We start from the raw sequence: 23,883 nt of genomic DNA, 5'->3' as shown, positions 1-23,883 counted from the left end.
GACTTGATCCATTTGTCTGTGTTTAGCCCCTTGTGGGTAGTAAAGAAATATATATATATATATATAACGTATATTTGTAAACAAACCTGGGGTTAGCTCATAATTTTTCAGTCATTTGTTGGTATTTAAAAATTGTCACTTCAAATCAGAGAATAAAATATTATTATGATATATTATTATACAGTTGCTGTTATACTATGGGTCTTCCATAGTAGCTTTCTCTCCGTAACCTACAAAGCCTTCTGGGTTGTTTACAAATATTATATGTAGTATTAGACAGTTTAAGTTTATATATTAACTAAATTTAGCTGAAATTGATGGGTGAGCATATGGCCCAATCGGGTGTGCAAGGAGCCATGTTAGTGTTGATTTGTGGGTTTGATTCTGGCTGGGGCTAGCTGATCATTTCCCAGTCCTTTGTTTGTATTTAAAAATTGTCGCTTCAAATCGGAGAATAAAATATTGTTATGATATATTATTATACAGTTGTATATATATGAGTCAAAACACCACATAACCACAATAATGTACCATCTTATTGACTGACATGGGAGGCAAGCTCCCTAAGCACCAGGCATAGCCAGATCACCAGTGATTTCACATTTACTTTAATGCTCATCAATGGCTCTCACTGGCGCCTTGGTGGTCTGGCTATCCCCAGTGCTGAGGGAGCTTGCCTTCCTTGTCAGTCAATAAGATGGTGCTTATTGTAGCTATGAGTTGTTTTAATTCTTCTTTCTAGCAATACTGGTGCTGAATAGTGCCCTCAGTTGCTTTAGTGACATATATTTTTGCCTTTCAGCTGAAAAATTGGTAGCAAGCCACCCATATTATTTATTTATATGTGTATTTATGTATATGTGTGTGTATATTTATATGAGTATGTGTATATAAACTTGTGTATCAGTGTGCACACATAAATATCTGTACAAATATCTGTGTATATAACCAGGTACATATTTTTTTTCTTTCAGTGATGTACCTCCTCACTTGTCTAGTAGATTTCTTCACCAACCATCTAGACTACATATCGTAAGTAAAACAATCCAAACAACTTTTTTTTCTTTGATTCCATTACTCACCACCTGTTTCACCTGGAGGATGGACATCCTGTTGTTGTTGTTGTTGTTATTTAGCCTTGTGGCAGTCCTAATAAAACTGCTGAAACTTACGATGATCAAAAGGAGTTATCATAACCGTCTTTGCTGTCATTCACATATAAACATCACCATCATCATCATTATCATCTTCATCATCATCATCATTGTTTTAATGTCCATGATTACACAGGTCTGACAGAATGATCTGAATGCTAATGGGTTAATAATGATTTCAAATTTTGGCACAAGGCCAGCAGTTTCAAAGGATCGGGGTTAAGTTGATTACATCAACCCCCAGTACTCGACTGGTACTTATTTTATTGACCCCGAAAGGATGAAAAGTAAAGCCAACCTTGGTGGCATTTGAACTCAGAACGTAAAGACAGACAAAACGCAGTTAAGCATTTTGCCCAGTGCAGTAACAATGCTGCTAGCTTGTTGCTTCACCTACATGTTTTTTTTTTTTACTTGTTTCAGTCATTGGACTGTGGCCATGCTGGAGCACCACCTTTAATCGAGCAACTCAACCCCAGGACTTATTCTTTGTAAGCCTAGTACTTATTCTATCGGTCTCTTTTGCCGAACCACTAAGTAACGGGGACATAAACACAGACACACAAACATAGACACACAAACACACACATGCATATATATACATACATATATACGACGGGCTTCTTTTCAGTTTCCGTCTACCAAATCCACTCACAAGGCTTTGGTCGGCCCGAGGCTATAGTAGAAGACACTTGCCCAAGGTGCCACGCAGTGGGACTGAACCCGGAACCATGTGGTTGGTAAACAAGCTACTTACCACACAGCCTATATTAATAATCCTTTCTACTAAAGGCACAAGGCTTTTGAGGGGAGAAGTTAAGTCGATTACATCGATCCCAGTATGTAACTGGTACTTAATTTTTCAACCTCAAAAGGATGAAAAGCTAAGTTGGCCTCGACGGAATTTGAACTCAGAACGTAGACAGACAAAATGCCACTGAGCAATTTTGTCTAGCGTGCTAACGATTCTGCCAGCTTGCCACCTTAATAATAATAGTAATCCTATCTACTGTAGACATAAGGCCTGCAATTTGTGGGGAGGGGGATAGTTGATCACATCGACCCCAGTACTCCACTGAAAGAATCAAAGAGAAAGTCGACCTGAGCGGAATTTGAACTCAGAACGTAAAGACATGAAATGCTGCTATGCGTTTTGCTAAGCATGCTAATACTTCTGCCAGATCACTGCCTTAACACAGACAGACAGACAGATAGACGTATTATTATTAATAATAAGAAAGCCAAACGAATCTAGAAATTGAGAAATTCTAATTACAATGCAAATAAGTATGTGCAACTTAATTAAAAAAGGGTGAGAAAAAATAGCTACAGACACAGACAGACCCATTGAGATGCACACAACATGTGCACAAACACTCATGTATCTCTCTCTATATAAACGGCAGTTTGTCTGTGCGTGTTTCTGTGTGTCTGTTTGCTTGTACCCTCACCCTGACCATGGCGTTCAACCGATTCTGATGAAACTTGACACACACATAGCCCAATGTCATAATTCAAAACTAACGCAGCGAAAATTTTGAAAAGTTCCCCCAGTTCTGAAAAAAATCGATAAATTCGACATGGGGTCGAGAATCAGAAACACAAACCACAAACTGTCTAGGGGACGCAACTCCACCTTTTTTAACTAAAAAAAAAATTTACCATCATTTTTTTCCATTTTTTTGTTATTTTTTGGCTATAACTCTCTAAAAATGCTTTATAGTTATTTCCCTTACAAACCTGAGCAACGCCGGGCGATACTGCTAGTGTATATATATATGTGTGTGTTTGATCTATGCATATGTGTGAACGTCCTTGTGTGTACATATATGTATGTATGTGTATATATATATATATACGTATGTATTTATATATGTATATATGTGTATGTATGTATATATGTGTATGTATATATATATATGTGTATGTATATATATGTATATATATATATATATATACATGTGTATGTATATATGTGTATGTATATATATATATATATATACATGTGTATATGCATACGTGTGTATATATATATATGTATATATGTGTATGTATATATATATATACATGTGTATATACATACGTGTGTATATATATATATGTATATATATATATACGTGTATATATATATATATACACGTGTGTGCATATATATATATATATATATATACATGTATGTGTGTGTGTTTGTATATATATATATACATATATGTGTGTGTGTTTGTATATATATATACATGTATGTGTGTCTTTGTATATATATATATATATATATATATATACATGTGTGTGTGTGTGTATATATATATATATATATCACCAGTTGGCAATTAAGGTTTTTGGCGGGATCTTTTTTCACATGCCATCCAAAATTAATTAGATTTTCTTGATAAAATATTCCACGACCAATCTGGGACATTTTTGCTTTGCTGTGTGAATGGCAAGTTGCCCCCCCCCCACCACCACCACCTTCCTCACTGTCACCACCTCTCTATCACCCTTTGTACCCTTTCTATCGTATCCCCACCCCCGCTGTTAGTACAGTTACTTCACAGTGGACCCCCCCCCCCTCCACACACACCAAAAAAAAAAAAAAGAAAAAAACTTATTTACATCAATACATTCAGGGATAAATTTGTACTAAACTGCCATATTCTCACAATTATTCAAGTTTCTTCTTCTATCCTCGTTTTTCCTTTAATCCAACTCCTCCCCTTCCTCCTCCTTCTCTTGCTCTTCTTCTCCCTTTTCTTTTCTTTCTCCTTTTTCCGTCTTCGTTTTTCTTCTGCTGCTGAAGGAATAAACTAAATTTCCTTCCAGTCTTGGCCTTAGCTTTTTTTTCTCTTTTCAATAAATATTTTTTCTGTACCTAGATTCTCCTTCACACTTTCTGAGTGTGTGTGTGTGTGTGTATATATATATATATATATTATGTATGTATGTATGTATGTATGTATACAGTAGTAAGTGTATATATATGTATATGTATGTATACAATAGTATGTATATATATATATATATATATATATATATATACAGTAGTAAGTATGTGTATGTATATATGTATATGTATGTATACAGTAGTATGTGTGTGTGTATACATACACACACTTGTGTACATTTAAATATGAATGTGTGATAGATAGATATATGTGTCTATGGATATATATGGATGTGTGTGTGTGTCAACCGGAATGTGATGGAGGGTTGGAACCAGTTTAGCTTACCCACTTCCTTCCTTCTCTCCTTCCATCCTGTATTCATTCATAATTCCTGCTCAAGTGGTTTATGAAAACAACATAAAACTTACAACAACAAGAACAACAATTATTTATTTTTGTATAATTTTTTTATATTAATTTCTGCGTTTATTATTATTATTATTATTATTATTATTCACTTGGTTATTTCTAGGTGAAGGATATATTTAATGGGTTTAGTTTTGAGTTTAAGACTTTTCTTCTTCTTCTTCTGGGTAGCCTTTTCTTTCTTTCTTTTATTTTTTTATTTTTTTTAAACCCTGTAAGCACGAATTGTGGCCATTGATAGCTGGGTTGACCAACTCATTGCATTTGGGCAGAAGTGTTTGTCCCCCCAACATCACTTGACAACCGATGCTGGTGTGTTTACGTCCCCGTAACTTAGCGGTTTGGCAAAAGAGACCGATAGAATAAGTACTAGGCTTACTAAGAATAAGTCCCGGGGTCGATTTGCTCGACTAAAGGCGGTGCTCCAGCATGGCCGCAGTCAAATGACTGAAACAAGTAAAAGAGTAAAAAGTATTCAAGCCTGAAACCAGCTGCTGACAATGTCTGTAAAACCCATATCACACGATCAACCAGACTATTATTGGATTCTGTTACACATCACTGGTCACAATGCGTTTTGCATTGTTTTTTGCTTTCAAATGCTGCCACCCTGCTGGCTGGGTGAGTAGGCCAACCTTCCTCATGATTGGAAGGTCATTCTGTCAGAGGGTTACACATTTACAATGGAGTGGACTGGAGCAACATGAAACAGTGTTTTGCTCAAGAACACAACATGCAGCCAGTCCAGGAATTGAAACCACAATCTCAAGACTGTGAGTGCTACGCTCCTAGCCACTAAGCCATGCACCTTCACAAAAGCCCATGTGTATATGATAATAATAATAATAATAATAATGGTTTCAAATTTTTGCCCCAAGGGGATGGGATGAGTCAATTACCCCCCCCCCCCGTGTACAACTGGTACTTATTTTATCGACTCCGAAAGGATGAAAGGTAAAAATCGACCTCAGTGGAATTTGAACTAAGAACGTAGTGAGGGGTGCAATAACAGCTAAGCATTTCGTCCAGCGCTTTAATAATTCTGCCAGCTCACCACCTTAGTAATAATAAATAAAAGAAGGGCACTCAGAGGGTGCAAACCTCCACCAAGGCAACACCAACGTCCTCTCAACGATTAGCCAGAAATGGTTTTTAAAATGAGAATATCCAACATATACTTGACTGCTCTCACAAACGAGAATACTGAAAATGAACTCAACCGCTCTCAAAGATTATGGAAAAATAATCCAGAATCCTTGTCCAGTACTGGACCGATCCCAATGGTAGTCATGGAATGTGAAGGTGACTGTAGAAAATTTAGTAACAGTAATAAAGAAGCATGTTGTATATATGTAGATATATGCATGTGTCTTCGTGTCTGTGCTTGTCCACCTCACCACCACTTGAGAACTAGTGCTGGTGTGTTTACATCCCTGTAACTTAGCAGCTCAGCAAAAAGAGACTAATAGAGTAAGTACCAGATTCATCAAGGTTGTGCCCCAGCATGGCTGCAGTCTAATGACTGAAACAAGTAAAAGATAGATATAAGATAAAAGATACAATAACACAAAATATTTTTAACAATTTTTTTAATACGATTCCTAATAATGTTTAATTATAAGAACATTATGAAATATTTAAAACATTGAATGGCTTTGAAGGTCCACCTGAGTAGAATAGGAATGAAAGGGGCCCATAGGTGAAAAAGGGTTGAGAAACACTGGATTGAACTCTTGAAGGTGGTGCTCCAGCATGGCAATAGTCCAATAACTGCAACAAAAGCTTAATCCTTTAGTATTTAAACTGGTCATATTCGGCCCAAATATTCTATTTGTTTTCAAACTGACCAGATCTAGCCTCTCATACCTACCCTGCAATGCCATTCTAAAAATAAACCATCACATCATTGAAATCTTAAAGCTATGAGATAATGCAGGATTGATTTGATGCAATAGGAACAAATAAACCCTACATTTGGCAGAGTGCTATGGAAGCTAAAGGGTTAACAATTAATAAGGATTGTCACATCATCAGAGCCATCCCTCATCTTTGACCTTTCCAAAATAAGTCAGATCCAGCCTCCTTTAAAACAGCACATATACTCAGGGTTATTTTAGTATTTGAAGTATTTTAATTATCAGGTTAATTGACGTATTGTAACAATTTAATTATTCTAGCTTAATGTGTTTGGATACATAAGAGCAAATTAATAAAATTAAAGAATCATTATTATTATTTTTTTTTTTGCAATACAGGTGCACCCTTAGGGAATTTTTTGTGCTCCTGCAATTTGATTCTGGGGTACTATAAAAATCCCCCTCTCTTAATCCTTTAGTATTTAAACTGGTCATATTCGGCCCAAGTATTCTACTTGTTTTATATTCAAACTGACCAGATCTAGCCTCTCATACCTACCCTGCAATCTTAAAGCTATGAGATAATGCAGGATTAATTTGAAGCAATGCGAACACAACATGTTGAAAATAGCTGCTTGGAGTGGCTTCGAAACATTGACTTTCAATTATTTCAAAGCCCACACAGCTTGCCTTCTTTGTAGAAAGCATGCTTCTCTATCAAGTTGGGACTTGGACAATGAAGAAGAAACTTCATGTGCAGGTTTGAAGCCTCTCCTGCCATGAACACAAGGCCAAAGGGGACATAATTATAGCTGAGATGGATTTCACACCATCTCTACTGTTTATTACCGGATGCAGAAGAGGTTTAGCAGGTCACTGTTGTCATGCACGGGTTAAATCAGGTGTTATATTTTGGACACTTTCATTCCTTAGTAGAGAATGAAGGCCATTCAACTACATCAATATTATTGGCAGATGCACACAAAAAGAAACCAAGTATCGATTTTTACTCTTTTATTTGTTTCAGTCATTTGACTGCGGCCATGCTGGAGCACCACCTTTAGTCAAGCAAATTGACTCCAGGACTTATTCTTTGTAAGCCTAGTACTTAATCTATCAGTCTCTTTTGCCGAACTGCTAGGTTACGGGGATGTAAACATGCCAGCATCGGTTGTCAGGCGATGTTGGTGACACACACACAGACACACACACACACATACACTACCGTCAGAAATTAATTAGCACCCTTGATTTGCTCTTCACTCAAGGTATGTGCTGTCACCTAGTGGCCATATCTCGAACTATTGCTTTGTTGCGAGTTCACTGTTGCGCAGAACGATGACGTAACTTTGTTTGCAGAGCAGTTTGAGAGTCTACAGCCTTATGATGTTGACATAGCAGTGCAACAACAACTTGGAGTGCGGATGCAGACACATTCCTTTGTTTAATAGATATAGGTAGCGCCTCGCAAGGACCGAAATCACACCATACTAAGTTTTCTCATCGCGTAAGACGTTTTGAACAGCTCATAGGTTAATTGATTTAACCTATTTAATGTAGAAATTTGAGAAGTGCTAATTAATTTCTGACGCAAGTGTATATATACATTCATATATACGACAGGCTTCTTTCAGTTTCTGTCTACCAGATCCACTCACAAGGCTTTGGTCGGCCCGAGGCTATAGTAGAAGACACTTGCCTAAGGTGCCATGCAGTGGGATTGAACCCAGAACCGTGAGGTTGGTAAGCAAGCTACTTACCACACAGCCACTCCTGTGCCTATTAATATTTTAGCATTTTAAATGGCCATGTCCAGCCTAAATATCCAACCTGTTTGATGTTCAAACAAGCCAGATCAGGCCTCTCACAACTACCCTACAACCATCATCATCATCTTCATTTAGTGTCCATTTTCCATGCTGGCATGGGTTGGATGCTGGCATGGGTTGGAATTGGCAAGCTGGAGAGCTGCATCAGACTGCAGTCGGTTTTGGCTTGGTTTCTCCAGCTAGATGTCCTTCCTACTGCCAACCACTCCATAAAGTAGACTGAGTGTCTTTTACATGTCATCGGCAAGGGTACCTATTGCATGTCACCAGCATGGGTGCTTTTTATGTGCCACTGGCACAGGTGTCTTTCACGTGTCACCAGCACTAGCCCCAACTACAGTTTCATTTAGCTTGACATGTCTTTTCAAGCACAGCAAATTGCCAAAAGTCTGTCCCTTGTCACACCCTCTGTGAGACTCAACAGCTGAAGATCATATTTCACCTCCTGGTCCCAAATCCCCTTGGGTTTATCCCTTCTACATGGTCCCTCCACAGTCAGAAATCAGCACTTCTTTACACAGCCGTCCTTCGCCCATACGCATTACATGGCCATAACAGCACAGTCTTCTCTCTTGCACACTACATCCGATAAACAACCATGTTGTATTAATCTTGAAGCTACAAGATAATGCAAGATTAATTAATAAAAAACATGAATAATTAAGAGTTATATTCGAGAGAGTAATCTGAATGTTGAAGGGTGAAAGCTAAAGGGAGAGGGACGAAAGATTCCTGATTCAGTGGAAGGAGACACGCCTTGGTCGTGGCCATTTGCAGAAGACGATGACATTAGGCTCATCAGCCTACAGAGACAGAACACCAGCAGAGATTACAGCCACTGTTACTCCACCCTACATTAACGTATAAAAAAAATAATTTCTGAATTAGGTACAGGGTTGGGTAGAAAATGGCTTGTCCCATATTAAGGGTGTGAACACACGGTTCGAGATAAGAAGAAATATTGTAGGAAGCAAAGTTACTTTGATCATTCCTGTCGGAGACTCACTTAGCTTTTTTTTATGTTTGTTATTTTAAGGGTCCCTCACTTTCCTTCTCTTCATATTTTTATATATACTTTTTTTATATGTTTAATTACTTATTTAATTAATTTTTCTTGTAGTAGCTTGCTATATTTTATTTTTATTATTTCAACTGTGGAATAATTTATTATCTCCATAAAACACTGTACTTAGTCAAAACACTGCAAGATTTCCTTCCTGTAAATGTTAACTCTGCATTAGTTGAGTTTAGTAATTTTGTAGGGTTCTGTTTGTTTTGTTTATGGTGGTTGTTTTTTGTGTTTTGTTTTTCATCTCTTAAGTCAGCAGTTTTAGGTCTATAGAGTAGAATAAGTGAAGGGTGGATGGATGGAATGAAGAACGAAAGGGTAGATGGATGGAATGAAGAATGGCCTCAGACCGACCAAACCCTTGCGAGTGGATTTGGTAGGCAGAAACTGAAAGAAGCCCGTCGTGTGTATGTTTGTGTTTATGTGTGTGTCTTTGTTGTCTCCTCTCCTACCACTTGACCAGTGTTGGTGTGTTTACATCCCCATAACTTAATGGTTCAGCAAAAGAGATTGATAGAATAAGTACCAGGCTAAAAAAAAAAAAAATAGGTACTAGGGGTGATTCATTCAACTAAAAAGGAATTCTAGGTAGTGTGCCCCTGTATGGCCATGGTTTAATGAGTAAAACAAGCAAAAGATAAAAGATACATATACATGTATAGATATTCTTTTTTCTTTTATTCTTTTGTTTCAGTCATTTGACTGTGGCCATGCTGGAGCACCACCTTTAGTCAAACAAATTGACTCCAGGACTTATTCTTTGTAAGCCTAGTACTTATTCTATCAGTCTCTTTTGCCAAACTGCTAGACTATGGGGATGTAAACACACCAACATCCATTGTCAAATGATGGTGCAGGGGACAAACACAGACACACATACACAAATATATACATATACGTGCAGGAGCGGCTGTGTGGTAAGTAGCTTGCTTATCAACTACATGATTCCGGGTTCAGTCCCACTGTGTGGCACCTTGGGCAAGTGTCTTCTACTATAGCCTCGGGCCAACCAAAGCCTTGTGAGTGGATTTGGTAGATAGAAATTGCATAGAAGTTTCCTGGCACCTGTGCCGGTGGCATGTAAAAAGCGCCCACTACACTCACGGCATCCAGCTGTAGAAACACTGCCAGATCAGACTGGAGCCAGGTGCAGCCTCCTGACTTCCCAGACCCCAGTCGAACCGTCCAACCCATGCTAGCATGGAAAGCGGACGTTAAACGATGATGATAGATATATGCATATATATATGTATGTGTGTGTATATGTTTGTGTGTCTGTGTTTGTCTCCCAACATCATTTGACTATCGATGCTGGTGTGTTTATGTCCTCATAACTTGGCAGTTCAGCAAAAGAGACAAATAGAATAAGTACTAGGCTTACAAAGAATAAGTCCTGGAGTCGATTTGCTTGACTAAAGGCGGTGCTCCAGCATGACTGCAGTCAAATGACTGAAACAAATAAAAGAATATATATGTATATATTTGCCTTGATTGATCGCTAGCCACTAAACCGTTTTTATTTTCTCTCTCTGCTTATTCCTGTGTTCCTTTCTGTTGAGGAGCGTAGACTCGAAACGTAAAAGACTTTCTCACGTCCCACGCGTTAAACTAATACATCTGTTTGTTGTTTACACACCCATCTTTGTCTTTTGTTTGTTTTGTTGTAAACGCCAACTTATATATATATATATATATATATATATATATATATATTATATATATATATATGACAAGTTCTTTCAGTTTCCATCTATCAAATCCACTCAGAAGGCTTTGGTCGGACTGAGTCTATTGTAGAAGAGACTTGCCCAAGGTGCCATGCAGTGGGAATGAACCCAGAGCTATGTGGTTGGGAAGCAAGCTTCTTACCACACACCCACTCCCACACCTATATTTTATTTTCACTCTAATGGCTGACTAGTTTACGGAGTTAATCCTATAATTATATCCAAGTCCTTGTAATCATTATTGAAACCATGTCTGGGAGAAAAGAAAACTCTTGCACAATACCACAGAATGGGATTGCATGGTTGTAAAGTGAAATTCCTCACCACATAGCCATTCTTGCACCCATACATATCTTATGTGTGTCTGTGTGTGTATCTATCTATAGGTTTGGAAGTTTGGCTTTTTCTTTCACATCACAGTTAATATAATATATATATATATATATATATATAAATATACACACACACACACACTTAAATGTATGTATATACTTGTGTATATATGTATATGCATATATGTGTACATATACATGTGTGTATGTGGGTATATGTGTATATATATATATGTGTGTGTGTGTTTGTGTGTATGGGTGTGTATATATATACACACACACACATATATATATGAATTCAACAACAAATAAGAAAAGAATGTTGTATTAATCCTTTCCGAGACATTGAGCTCCCATAGACATGCTCACGCCCACATAACCACTACACATGCATACTTTAACTTGTACTCAAACGCAAACCTTCTACAATTACCTGCAACATTTGCAACTCTGTTACATACACACACACATCATCATCATCAGCAGCAGCATCATCCTTTAATGTCCATTTTTCATGCTGGTATGGGTTGGACAGTTTTACCAGAGCTGGAGAACTACATCAGGTTCCAGCCTGATTTTGCTTGGTTTCTACATCTGATTGTTTATTTTTAGAATGACATTGCTGGGTAGGTATGAGAGGCTGGATCCAGATAGTTTGAACATAAAACAAGTAGAATATCTTGATTAGATATGGCTAGTTTAATCCTCCAGGATTCAGATCACTCAGTCAAATGTAATCTTTGTTTATTCCATTACTGCTTTTCAATTAATCATGCATTATCTTGTAATTTCAAAATATTGATGATGTGATTGTTAATTTTTAGAATGACATTGTAAGGTAGGTGTGAGAGGCTGGATCTGGCTACTTTGAACATTAAATAGGTAGAGGTACTAATCCCCACTTAAATTTTACTGTGGTAGTTACACTGAGAGAGAATATTTATCCCCATGTTTAAGTGAGGATAAATATTAACTCTCGGTATTATCATTGCCCCTGTCGCTAATAAATATTTTTTAACAAGCTCACTGGCTAATTGCAACACGAGTGCCTGTTCTGATACTGTTATTTTGTATATCGCTGGCAGGGAGATTGAATCGCTGCTATCTCTAGCAGTCAAGTGTCCATCATTGACAAAGCCAAAGAAGTCGAATCACATGATCTGGTAGTCTTGGTGGTGGAGGTAGCAGGGATTTATCTCCCCACCAGCAATATAAACAAGAGTGCATTTTGCACCAAAAGCCAATATGAGAGTCTCTCTCGTGGTATCTGTGGCAGTATGGTTTGTTCTAACAGAACACACATGTTTGAGTGGGGATAAATATTACTTCTGTCATTAATAAATATTTTTTAACAAACTCACTGGCTAATTGCAACACCAGCGCGTGTTCTGGCATTGTTATTCTATATATTGCCAGTGGTCAAGTATTCATTATTGACAAGACCAAAGAAGGTTGAAATCACGTGTCTGGTGCTCTCAGCACTGGAGGTGACAGGTACTTATCTCCCCACTAGCAATATAAACAAGAGTGCATTTGGCACCAAAAGCCAATATAAGAGTCTCTCTCGCGGTAAACACCGCAGTATAGTTTGTTCTAACAGAACATCAACTTTCAAGTGGCGATAAATATTAGCTTTTGGTATCACTAATATATATATTTTTAACAAGATAACTGACTAATTGTGACACCTGCACCCGGGTCCATATGACCAAGAAGTCGATGTGGGCGTTTCTCTCGTGCTATCTCCTGCAGTATAGTTTGTTCTAACAGAACACCCATGTTTGAGTGGGGATAAATATTACATCTTAGTTTTAATACTGTCGCTTTTGTTAATATATATTTTTTAAACAGGTAGACTGTTTTGGCCAGATATGGCCAGTTTGAATGTTTAAGGGCTAAACGGAGGTTTGGGCCTCTTTGAATGCTAAAAAGCTAAAACAGAGGTGCTGGGCCTTTCATTCTCAGCTTGTTAGATGATCATTTAACATCTCTGCTAGGAATTCATCCATTCTTTGTCAGGTTTGGTTTTTCATTCTGCAGGCTGTCCAACAAAACCCCACTTTCTTGCCAAGCCAGTTTTGTTGGGTTGTTGTTTGAAACCCCATGGGTTTCTCACTGAGCTTGAGGCTGCTCAGTAAACTCCTCAACCCGATCACATGAATCTCATGCACTAGGATAGCTAGAGGGGGTGGAGGGGCAGTCCACTTCGGGCTGCATTTTTATGGGGGTCTGCTGTAGGCTATAAGCCTGTACAAGCTCTATTGAAATCAAATGATAATGGTTTTAATGTCAGGATACGGACACTATACACCATTAAATGCAACAATCAAAATAGTCACTGTGCAATATGTATTTTTTGTGGTGGGGGTCTAATATAGTCACTGTGCAATATGTATTTTTTGTGGTGGGGTCTAGGGGTAGCAAACTGAAGGGCCGCTCCAGGTGGCACACACTCTAGCTACACCACTGATCTCATGCGTCTTTCTGAACAGGAACTACTCTCTCTTTATGTAGGAATAACTGGTAACCGATATCATACATCTCATGTTAGATAATGGACTCGCCCTCAATGAGGGTGCAAAAGCGAGAGTATTAAAACTAAGAGGTAATATTTATCCCCACTCAAACATGGATGTTCTGTTAGAACAAACTATACTGCAGGAGATAGCCTGAGAGAAACTCCCACATTGACTTCTTGGTCATATGGACCCGGAAGCTGGTGTCACAATTAGTTAGTTATCTTGTTAAAATATATATATATATTAGTGACAGGGGTAGTATAGATACCAAAAACTAATATTGCTCAGCAATGGCCCTCATTAACCCCTTGGTGTTATCAATGACAAGGTCCTGCACCTGCTGGATGAATTTGGTCATCCTAACACTGACTGACCACAGAGAATATTCCTTTCTCTCAACTACAGATTACACATCCCCACCAGATGCTTCCAGATCTTCCCTAGACCTAAACACAAGATACCTTGCAATGTCTTGAGTCTCAGTGGTTGCCAGCTGCAGCTACAGGCATTGTGTGGTTTTTTCATTTCCTGTACCAGACTAGAATCTTCTACATTGATGTTGTTGATATGTCTGAAAGAGAAAGTATGGCACTTACTAGATCATGGTCAGGCCAGTGAAAAAGTGGTGGTGGTGGTGGTGGTAGTGGAGATGGAGGTAGTGGTGCTAGTGATGGAGGTGGGGAACAGTGGTGGCTGGTAGCATAAGGTTGGCAGTGAGTTGGCAGAATCGTTAGCACGCCGGGCGAAATGCTTAGCGGTATTTCGTCTGCCGCTGCGTTCTGAGTTCAAATTCCGCCGAGGTCGACTTTGCCTTTCATCCTTTCAGGGTCGATAAATTAAATACTAGTTACACACTGCGGTCGATGTAATCGACTTAATCCGTTTGTCTGTCCTTGTTTGTCCCCTCTGTGTTTAACCCCTTGTGGGTAGTAAAGAAATAGGTAGCATAAGTGTTTATGGAAGTGTTAGTGGTGGTGTTTCTGATGTAAGCATTTGTGACAGTGTTATTTGTTGTGGCGGTGGCAGTGTTTAAGGGGTTGTTGGGTTCGGTTTTAATATGGGGGGAGGCACGATGGTAAATGGTGGTGAGATGATGTGGTTGTACTGGTGGTGATGGTGTAGGTGGTGTGAGTGGCTATAGCAGTGCTACAAGTGGGAACACTATTCTGTGGTAGTGGTAGTGGTGGCGGTGGTGGTGGCAGTGATATAGATTGTAAAGAAACCAGACAGACAGACAGGCAGGCAAGCAGACAAAGTTAGTGGGGGAGGTGCAAAGTATGGTAAAAGGGTGGAAAGTTGGCTTGAGGGTGTTGAATATACAGTTTCCTGTAAGCAGAATGATTTAAAACATCACCATCGCCACCACCAATAATAAAACTATGCCACACATGTTAACATAAAGTTAGCCAAATTCTAGTTTCCCCACCCACCCACCTATCCTCTATCTTCTCTCTCGCTCTCTCTCTCTCCCCTCCCCCAGGGGAGACTCTCCTATTCCACATTCAGCTCTGAGAGACTTAGTATCTGTTTTCAAATTTACTGTTCCTATCAAATGTTGCTCTTGTTGTTGCTGCTGTTTAGTCCCAGGTCAACTGCAAGCCACCAGCAGACCTGTGATCACGAGCATTCCAACTGTGACATAGCTCATCCAACACTACATTTTCCGATATGTCTTGGTTTCTCTCTCTTTTTTTTTTTAAGATCGCAGACTAAATTGAGAGAAATTTTAGCTGCTATTTCTTGCAGCAGGTTATACATACATGTAATGATTCTACTCCTGACTCATATATATATATATATATAAGTGAAAATCAAAAAATCAAAATCAAAACAAATCAAAATAGATGAACATCAATGGAATCTGTATCTTTGTGGTACCAGTGCCGGTGGCACGTGGCACACAAGAAAACCATCCGAACGTGGCCGTAGCCAGTACCGCATCGACTGGCCTCCGTGCTGTGGGCACGTAACAAACACCATCCGATCGTGGCCGTTTGCCAGCCTCGTCTGGCACCTGTGTCGGTGGCACATAAAAAACACCATCCGAGCGTGGCCGTCTGCCAGCCTCGTCTGGCACCTGTGTCGGTGGCACATAAAAAACACCATCCGAGCATGGCCGTTTGCCAGCCTCGTCTGGCACCTGTGTCGGTGGCACATAAAATCACCCACTACACTCTCGGAGTGGTTGGCATTAGGAAGGGCATCCAGCTGTAGAAACACTGCCAGATCTGACTGGACTGGTGCAGCTTTCGGGCTCCCCAGACCCCAGTTGAACCGTCCAACCCATGCTAGCATGGAAAGCGGACGTTAAATGATGATGATGATGATATATATATTTCTTCATTGCCCATAAACATAGAGGGGACAAACAAGGACAGACAAAGGGATTAAGCCAATTACAACAACTCCAGTGCATAACTGGTACTTATTTAATCAAACCCAAAGGGATGAAAGGCAAAGTCAACCTCGGCAGAATTTGAACTCAGAACATAACAGCAGATGGAATACTGCTAAGCATTTCATCCGGCATACTAATGATTCTGCCAGCTCGCCTCCTGACTCGTATATCTCATGTGTTCATGGATATATGTGTGTGTGAGCATATACTCAACATATGTCCGCTTTCCATGCTGGCATGGGTTGGGCGGTTTGACTGAGGACCGGTGAGCCAAATGGCTGCACCAAGCTCCAATCTGATCTGGCAGAGTTTCTACAGCTGGATGCCCTTCCTAACGCCAACCACTCCAAGAGTGTAGTGGGTGCTTTTACATGCCACCTGCACAGGAGCCACTCCAGCGGCACTGGCAATGACCTCGCTCATGTGTGTTGTTTTTCATGTGCCACCAACACAGGTGCCAGTAAGGCGACGCTGGTAGCTATCATGTGTCAGATGTCAGAGTAATTGTAGAGCAACATGAAATGGAAGGTTTTGCTCAAGAACACAATGCACTACTCAGGTCAAGAATTGAACCCACAATCTTGCAATCAGGAGGGCAACACGCTAACCATCATTGGATAAAATGTTTTGTGATATCTTACATTTCCTTACATTCAAAGTTGAGCATTTTGCAAGGGGTGAGGGCAGCCGAGGACTGGATTCAGTGCAATAACTTGTAATGACCCGAATCACTTCTAACAAAACATGTCTGGCCTTGAAACAATGGCTGTTGTTGTTGCTGTTATTGTTGTTGCCATTGATGCTGCAGCCGGGTTTTGTTATTTTTTGCTTTTGTTTTTTTCTTGTAAATGTTAGAACGATAAACAACCAAAGGAACATTCTTGAAGCTAAACAAAAATTCTTTGAATCTGAAATTCTTTCCTGCCAACTTAGAGAAATGGTTCATTTCCGGGAGTATTTTCACAGAAACAGCAACATCTTTCCTTCTTTCTTTCCTTCATGCCTTTCTTTTTTCTTCCTTACTTCCTTCCTCCTTTCTTTCCTTCTCTTTCTTTCCTCCTTCCTCTCCTTTCTGTTTTCCCTCCTTTTTTCTTTCTTTTTTCTTTTCCCCTCATATCCTCTCTTATCCCCCTATCAGCCTCTCTTTCTCTCATTCATTCATTTCATTTCATCCATTTGCTTTGTTTCTTTCTTTCTTGTTTTGCCATCTTTGTCCACAACCATCTGTTGCTAATTCTTGTTTTAAATAATTTTTTGTTGTTGTAATTTATCACCACTACCACCAACAACATCACTACTTCTGCTACTACTACTACTACTACTAACACCACCATCAACATCACCACCACTACTATGACGGTCATCTCTACTCCCACCAGATAGATAGGAAGGTAGGTGAGTAGGTCAATAGATGGGTAGGTCGATTGGTGGGTGGGTAAGTAAAAAGGCAGGTAGTTATGTATGCTGCGAGCTGGCAGAATCGTTAGCACACCGGGCGAAATCCTTAGCGGTATTTCGTCTGCCGTTACGTTGTGAGTTCAAATTCCGCCGAGGTCAACTCTGCCTTTCATCCTTTCGGGGTCGATAAATTAAGTACCAGTTACGCACTGGGGTCGATGTAATCAACTTAATACCTGTGTCTGTCCTTGTTTGTCTCCTCTGTGTTTAGCCCCTTGTGGGTAGTAAAGAAATAGGTAGTTATGTATGTGTGTTAAGTGATGGATGGATGGATGGATGGCACTCCGTTGGTTATGGCGATGAGAGTGTTCCAGTGATCCGATTGATGGAGCACTGGAGATGGTATCAGTAAGGAGTGGTTGTGGTAGTGGTGGGGTACTAGCAGCAGCAGCAGTGGTGGTGGTGGTGTTAGTAGTTAGTAGTAGTTATGATGGTTTTGGCAGTGGTGGTGGTGGTGGTGACAGCAGTGGTTGCACTGGGGGGTACTAACTGCTGCAGTAATGGTAGTGGTGGTGTAGTAGTAATAGTAGTAGAATGCCCCCCCCCCCCTCGATGTGTTCCGATAGCAAACTAAATTCACTTGACACTAAACCAAACACCAAGTCTGTCAGATTCTAATTATTATTTTGTCAAACTCTTACAGCTTTAATCCCCTTTGTGTGTCTATATAAATACACATTACAAGTATGTATGCATATGTGTATGCATATATGCGTGTGTGTGTGTGGTTGTGTGTGTGTGTGTGTTAATGTACAAAATAGTGTATTGTATATATATATGATTGTGTGTATGTGTGTCTGTGAGCGTACATTTGCACACATACATGTCCCGGGCCGAACCTTCACGTGTGTATATGTGCATGTTTTATATGCGTATACATGAGTTGCATAGAATATGTGTATGCATGTTTACATTCATACATACATGCAATATACACATACGTGTATGTATGGGTATATATGTTATGCGAGTTGCATATACACTCATATAATTTGTATACAGATATATATTGGTTTAATCCTTCTCATGGGTATATATATATGTGTGTATATGTGTGTTTGTGTATATAATGTAAGTGTCAATGTGGATATTTATGCACTGAAGTTGTTATATTTGCATACATGCACAAATTTGGTTAATCTGTGTCGTATCTGGTGTGTTTATGTATTTATCATGTATATGTGTATGTATGCTTGTATATATGCACACACACACACACACACACACACACATATATATATGCATGCATGCAGGGGTGGCTGTGTGGTAAGTAGCTTGTTTACCAACCACATGGTTCCGGGTTCAGTTCCACCGCGTGGCACCTTGGGCAAGTGTCTTCTACTATAGCCCCGGGCTGACCAAAGCCTTGTGAGTGGATTTGGTAGGCGGAAACTGGAAGAAGCCCGTCGTATATATGTATATATATATATATATATGTGTGTGTCTGTGTTTGTGTGTCTGTGTTTGTCCCCCTAGCATTGCTTGACAACCGATGCTGGTGTGTTTATGTCCCCGTCACTTAGCGGTTCGGCAAAAGAGACCGATAGAATAAGTCCCGGGGTCGAGTTGCTCGATTAAAGGCGGTGCTCCAGCATGGCCGCAGTCAAATGACTGAAATGAGTAAAAGAGAGAGATACATATGTGTGTGTGTATGTATGTATATATAATTTTTCAAGATACATCAAGAAATGTATTCTAGGTCAGGCATTTATAAGAGTACTCAATAAACTTGAGTTCAGAGATTTTATATTATGTAGACAAACTGAATTATAAATTTTTTTAGGCACATAAAAAGCAGTGGTGCCCACTAGCATAACTAGGGTGTATGCCACTACCTGGACCCCCCCCCCCTCCAAAAAAAAAACATACATTGCCTGCAGCAGACCCAAAAGTGGTGACCCTTTAAAAGTGACCCTTTAAAAGTGCTGGTGCCACGTAAAAAGCATTGGTGTCATATAAAAAACACCCAGTACATTCTGTAAAGTGGTTGGCATTAGGAAGGGCATCAAGCCATAGAAACCATGCCAAAAGGGACACTGGAACTCGGTGCTACTCCTGGGTTTGCCAGCGTGGGGTCAAACTGTCCAACCCATGCCTGCATGGAAGGCAGATGTTAAATGACATTGATGAGTATATGAGACAAGATCTTAAATAATGGTCATTAAATATTTTTCCTTTATTGGGACTGAACCTGGAACCAAATGGTTGGGAATCAAAAGTGCTAACACACAACACTCTTGGCCTTTGAATGAGTCATTCTGTTTTCTCTGCTAAATATTAACATAATATAATATAATATATTTATATACACTTGTGTTTCGAGTTCTACCTTTTCTATTTGCACCACCAAACCTATATATAAGTGTATGGATAGATACACCCCAAACACACATACAGTCATGGCCAAAAGTCTTGAACATTGTTTTGAAAATCGAAATTGTTATATCCACCATTTTACAGTAAGCAGTAATAATATAAAGCAAATTAAATATAACTTTGGGTATTTAATATAGAAATTCTAATTTTCTTATGCTTGTTACTTTTGGCCATGAGAGAGAGATACATATATATATATATATATATATATATATATATATATATATAGGCGCAAGAGTGGCTGTGTGGTTAGTAGCTTGTTTACCAACCACATGGTTCCGGGTTCAGTCCCACTGCGTGGAACCTTGGGCAAGTGTCTTCTACTATAGCCTCAGGCCGACCAAAGCCTTGTGAGTGGATTTGGTAGACTGAAACTGAAAGAAGCCCATCGTATATGTGTGTGTGTGTGTGTTTGTATGTCTGTGTTTGTCCCCCCAACATTGCTTGACAGCCAATGCTGGTGTGTTTATGTCCCCGTCACTTAGCGGTTCGGCAAAGAGACAGATAGAATAAGTACTGGGCTTACAAAGAATAAGTCCTGGGGGCGAGTTGCTCGATTAAAGGCAGTGCTCCAGCATGGCCGCAGTCAAATGACTGAAACAAGTAAAAGAGTATATATATATATATATAGCCGAAATTACTACGATGATCCGGTTCTTGACTGAAGACTGAGGGGTTCGAATGTCCTGTCCATGTTTATTGTATCGTCTTCTATGAGTTATACGTTCTTGTCCATGTTGTATTTTTCTACATACCTTAATATATATATATATATATACACACACCGTACATGCACATGTGTGTGTGAGACCAACCCATGATAATATTAAAATGCAGCCCCCTAAAATTGTAACCTAAAACTGATGACAATGATGAGGATGAAGAGAACAAAGACAGGAAGCTGGAGAAGGTCAATGAAATATAAAAATAACAAAAACATAAATTTTGAAACATTTTCTATGCAATTTATAAAAACTCTAAAACTAAAAAATATAAATGTATTTATATATATATATATATATATATATATATATATTATATATATAGATAGATAGATAGATAATGTTGTCGTAGTTCCGACCCTAAACAGCTGGCACAGAAAAGGAGACAATAAAATTATGCACAAAACAAGAAAGAGTAGAAGAGCGTATAGGAAAGACTGATGTGATTTTGGCCCCAGTAAAGAAGTAGTTTGTCGCGTGCAATGAAGCTTGGATCCTCTCCTCACACCTACACAAAGTCACAATGTCGGTCACCATTCTTTTAAGAAACCCTTCCTCAACATTCCCACATTAAAACAGTGTTCACAGCAGCAACAACAACAAAAGAAAGAAAGGAAGAATGAATAAAAAATATTCTTGTTATTGACTTGTGTAAAATTATAAACACATGTGATAAAGTTTGGTGGTTCAGTGGTTATGGAGGTTGGTGTCGGACTTGGTGGATAGGTGAATCTTCATATATGTGTGTGTGTGTGTGTATATATATATATATATATATATATATATATATACATATTTGTGTTCATGTATATATGTGTGTATATCAATATTTGTACATATGTGGGTGTGTATATATATATGATGAAACCATAACGACTGAAGAAGGGGTTTTTTCTTTGTGTTAATTGTCTTGTACTCCATTTTTTTGTTGTTTTTAAAAAAATGTCCAGTTCCTTTGGTTTGTGTCTATGTTTTCGTTTCTCTTTGTGTTCGACGTCCCTTTGGTGTCCTGTACTCATATATGCGTGTATATGTACATGTAGAGGTAGGTACGTACATATATGTTTATATATATGCATATGTTTTATTTCATTTATTAATATATATATATATAAAATTAGAAAAAAAATACCTTTTATCAATTCAAAATGAACAATTAAATTACACCATCTAGAAAATTACATATAATAGAAAAATTAAAATTAAAATAACAATAAATGTCAAAGATTAAGTAAATTGCCAAATTTTATTCCCTCAAATAATAATTATATATATATATATATATATATATGTAGGTATATACACACAGATATAATTTATACACTGCTGTGGGGAAAGAAGTTTGCTTCCCAACCACATGGTTCTGGGTTTAGTGTCCTGCTGTATGGCACCTTGGGCAAATAAATGTCTTTTACTATAGCCTTGGACAAACCAAAGACGTGTGAGTGGATTTGGTAGACAGAAACTGAGAGAAACCCATCGTGTGTGTGTATGTATGGATGGATGGATGGATGTGACCACGTGTGTATCATTAGCAATTTTTGTTCCTCTGTCTTCCCTTCCTTGGATCTTTTCTTTTCCCATGTTTCTGACGAAGAGCTCCGCTCGAAACGTTAAATCTTCCTTCTTTCTTGTGTTTTCTTGTTTGGATTCATCATCATCATCGTTTAACATCTGCTTTCCATGCTAGCATGGGTTGGACAATTTTGAGTGAGGGCTGGCAAACCAGATGGCTGCACCAGTCTCTAATTTTGATTTGGCAGAGTTTCTACAGCTGGATGCCCTTCCTAACACCAACCACTCCGAATATATATATATATATATATGTATGTATGTATGTATATAAGGAAACTAAGACTAAGTAGAAAATGGTAAAATAATTTTATCATGAAGAACATTTTAGTACCTGAAAACTATGGAAATACTTTAAAAATACATTTCATTTAATGTTTCCACAATTTAATTGTTTTTCATGTTTTACTCTAAGTTGAAAAAGTCTCAAAGACTGAAACTGGTACTAAAATGTTCTTCATGATAAAATTATTCTAGCAATTTCTACCTTGTCTTATTTTGCTTATGCATATCAACTCATGTGTTACTTTTCAACCTTCTACATATATTTATATATGGATATATATCTATACATATACACACACACAGAGTAGTACCCCAGTTTATGAACACCTCTGATCATGAATAACTCATGCTTTATGTGTGTGTATATATATATATATATATATATATAAAGCACGATTTATTCATGATCAGAGTTGTTTGCAAACTGAGGTACTATTGTGTGTATATATATATATATATCTATATATATATATATATATATATATATATATATGATCTCCTTGTCTTGTCATCATTTGATAATTGCAAAACGAACATCATTTCTATTCCCAATCTTCCACAAAAGCATCTCTGGTTATGGGGAGATATCTTACTTGGAAACAAGTCATGGTTCCATCCAACCCATGCGGGCATCAAAAAGTGAACATTAAAACGTTGACAATTTGAACTCAGATCATAAAGCCAGAAAAAATACTGTTTAGCATTTTGCCCAGACACTAACAATTCTGCCAGCTCACCACTTTGATGTGATATAATATCTTGTGTGTGTGTAATGTGTATGTGATATATAATATTGTGTGTTGTATTGATTGTGTTTATGTTTTATTGTTCTGAGAGTTGATCTATTATTAACTAAGAAACTGTCAACTATATCTCTTTCTGTCATCAAGACGAGATTAATTAATTGATAAGAAAAAGTCATTAAATAGGTGACATTATATCTAATTAGTCTCCTTAGTCATTAATTTATGTGAGGGCGACAAGTACACACAATGAGCTCTGAGTGTGTTTGTGTCTGTGAGTGGTCATGCTGGAGCACTGCCTTGAGGTGGTTTTAGTCAAAGAAATTAACCCCAGGACTTATTCTTTGAAAGCCTAGTATTTATTCTATCAATTTCTTTTGCCGAACCGCTAAGTTACAAGAACATAAACACACCAACACCAGCTGTCAAGCGATGGCAGGGGGACAAACACAATACATAAATACATATATATATAACAGGATTCTTTCTGTTTCCATCTACCAAATCCACTCACAAAGCTTTGGTCAGCCCTGGA

The 23,883-nt window shown here is 38.4% G+C and overlaps 1 protein-coding gene and 1 long non-coding RNA gene across 4 annotated transcripts in view; one reads left to right on the top strand and one right to left on the bottom strand.

The window, feature by feature from the left end:
- Positions 1 to 23,883, bottom strand: part of LOC118767496 — an 88,813-nt gene that overhangs the window by 9,343 nt on the left and 55,587 nt on the right. The window contains exon 3 of one of the 2 annotated variants that reach the window (XR_005003418.1): positions 14,082 to 14,365. The exons of the other annotated variant lie outside the window; for it this stretch is intronic. This is a non-coding gene — a long non-coding RNA (uncharacterized LOC118767496). Of the gene's footprint in view, positions 1 to 14,081; positions 14,366 to 23,883 lie in introns of those variants that run through there. 2 annotated transcript variants of the gene reach the window in all.
- LOC115223288 (cytosolic purine 5'-nucleotidase) overlaps positions 1 to 23,883 on the top strand; it is a 243,065-nt gene that overhangs the window by 193,487 nt on the left and 25,695 nt on the right. For both annotated transcript variants that reach the window (XM_036512160.1, XM_029793796.2), the window contains exon 7: positions 975 to 1,032. In XM_036512160.1, coding sequence (XP_036368053.1) covers positions 975 to 1,032 — 58 coding nt within the window. The remainder of the gene's footprint in view (positions 1 to 974; positions 1,033 to 23,883) is intronic.

Source organism: Octopus sinensis, linkage group LG22, assembly GCF_006345805.1.
Source record: "Octopus sinensis linkage group LG22, ASM634580v1, whole genome shotgun sequence".
Taxonomy (NCBI): Eukaryota; Metazoa; Mollusca; class Cephalopoda; order Octopoda; family Octopodidae; genus Octopus; species Octopus sinensis.
The sequence above is the reverse complement of the archived record's forward strand: the minus strand, read 5'-3'. Positions and strand labels throughout refer to the sequence as shown.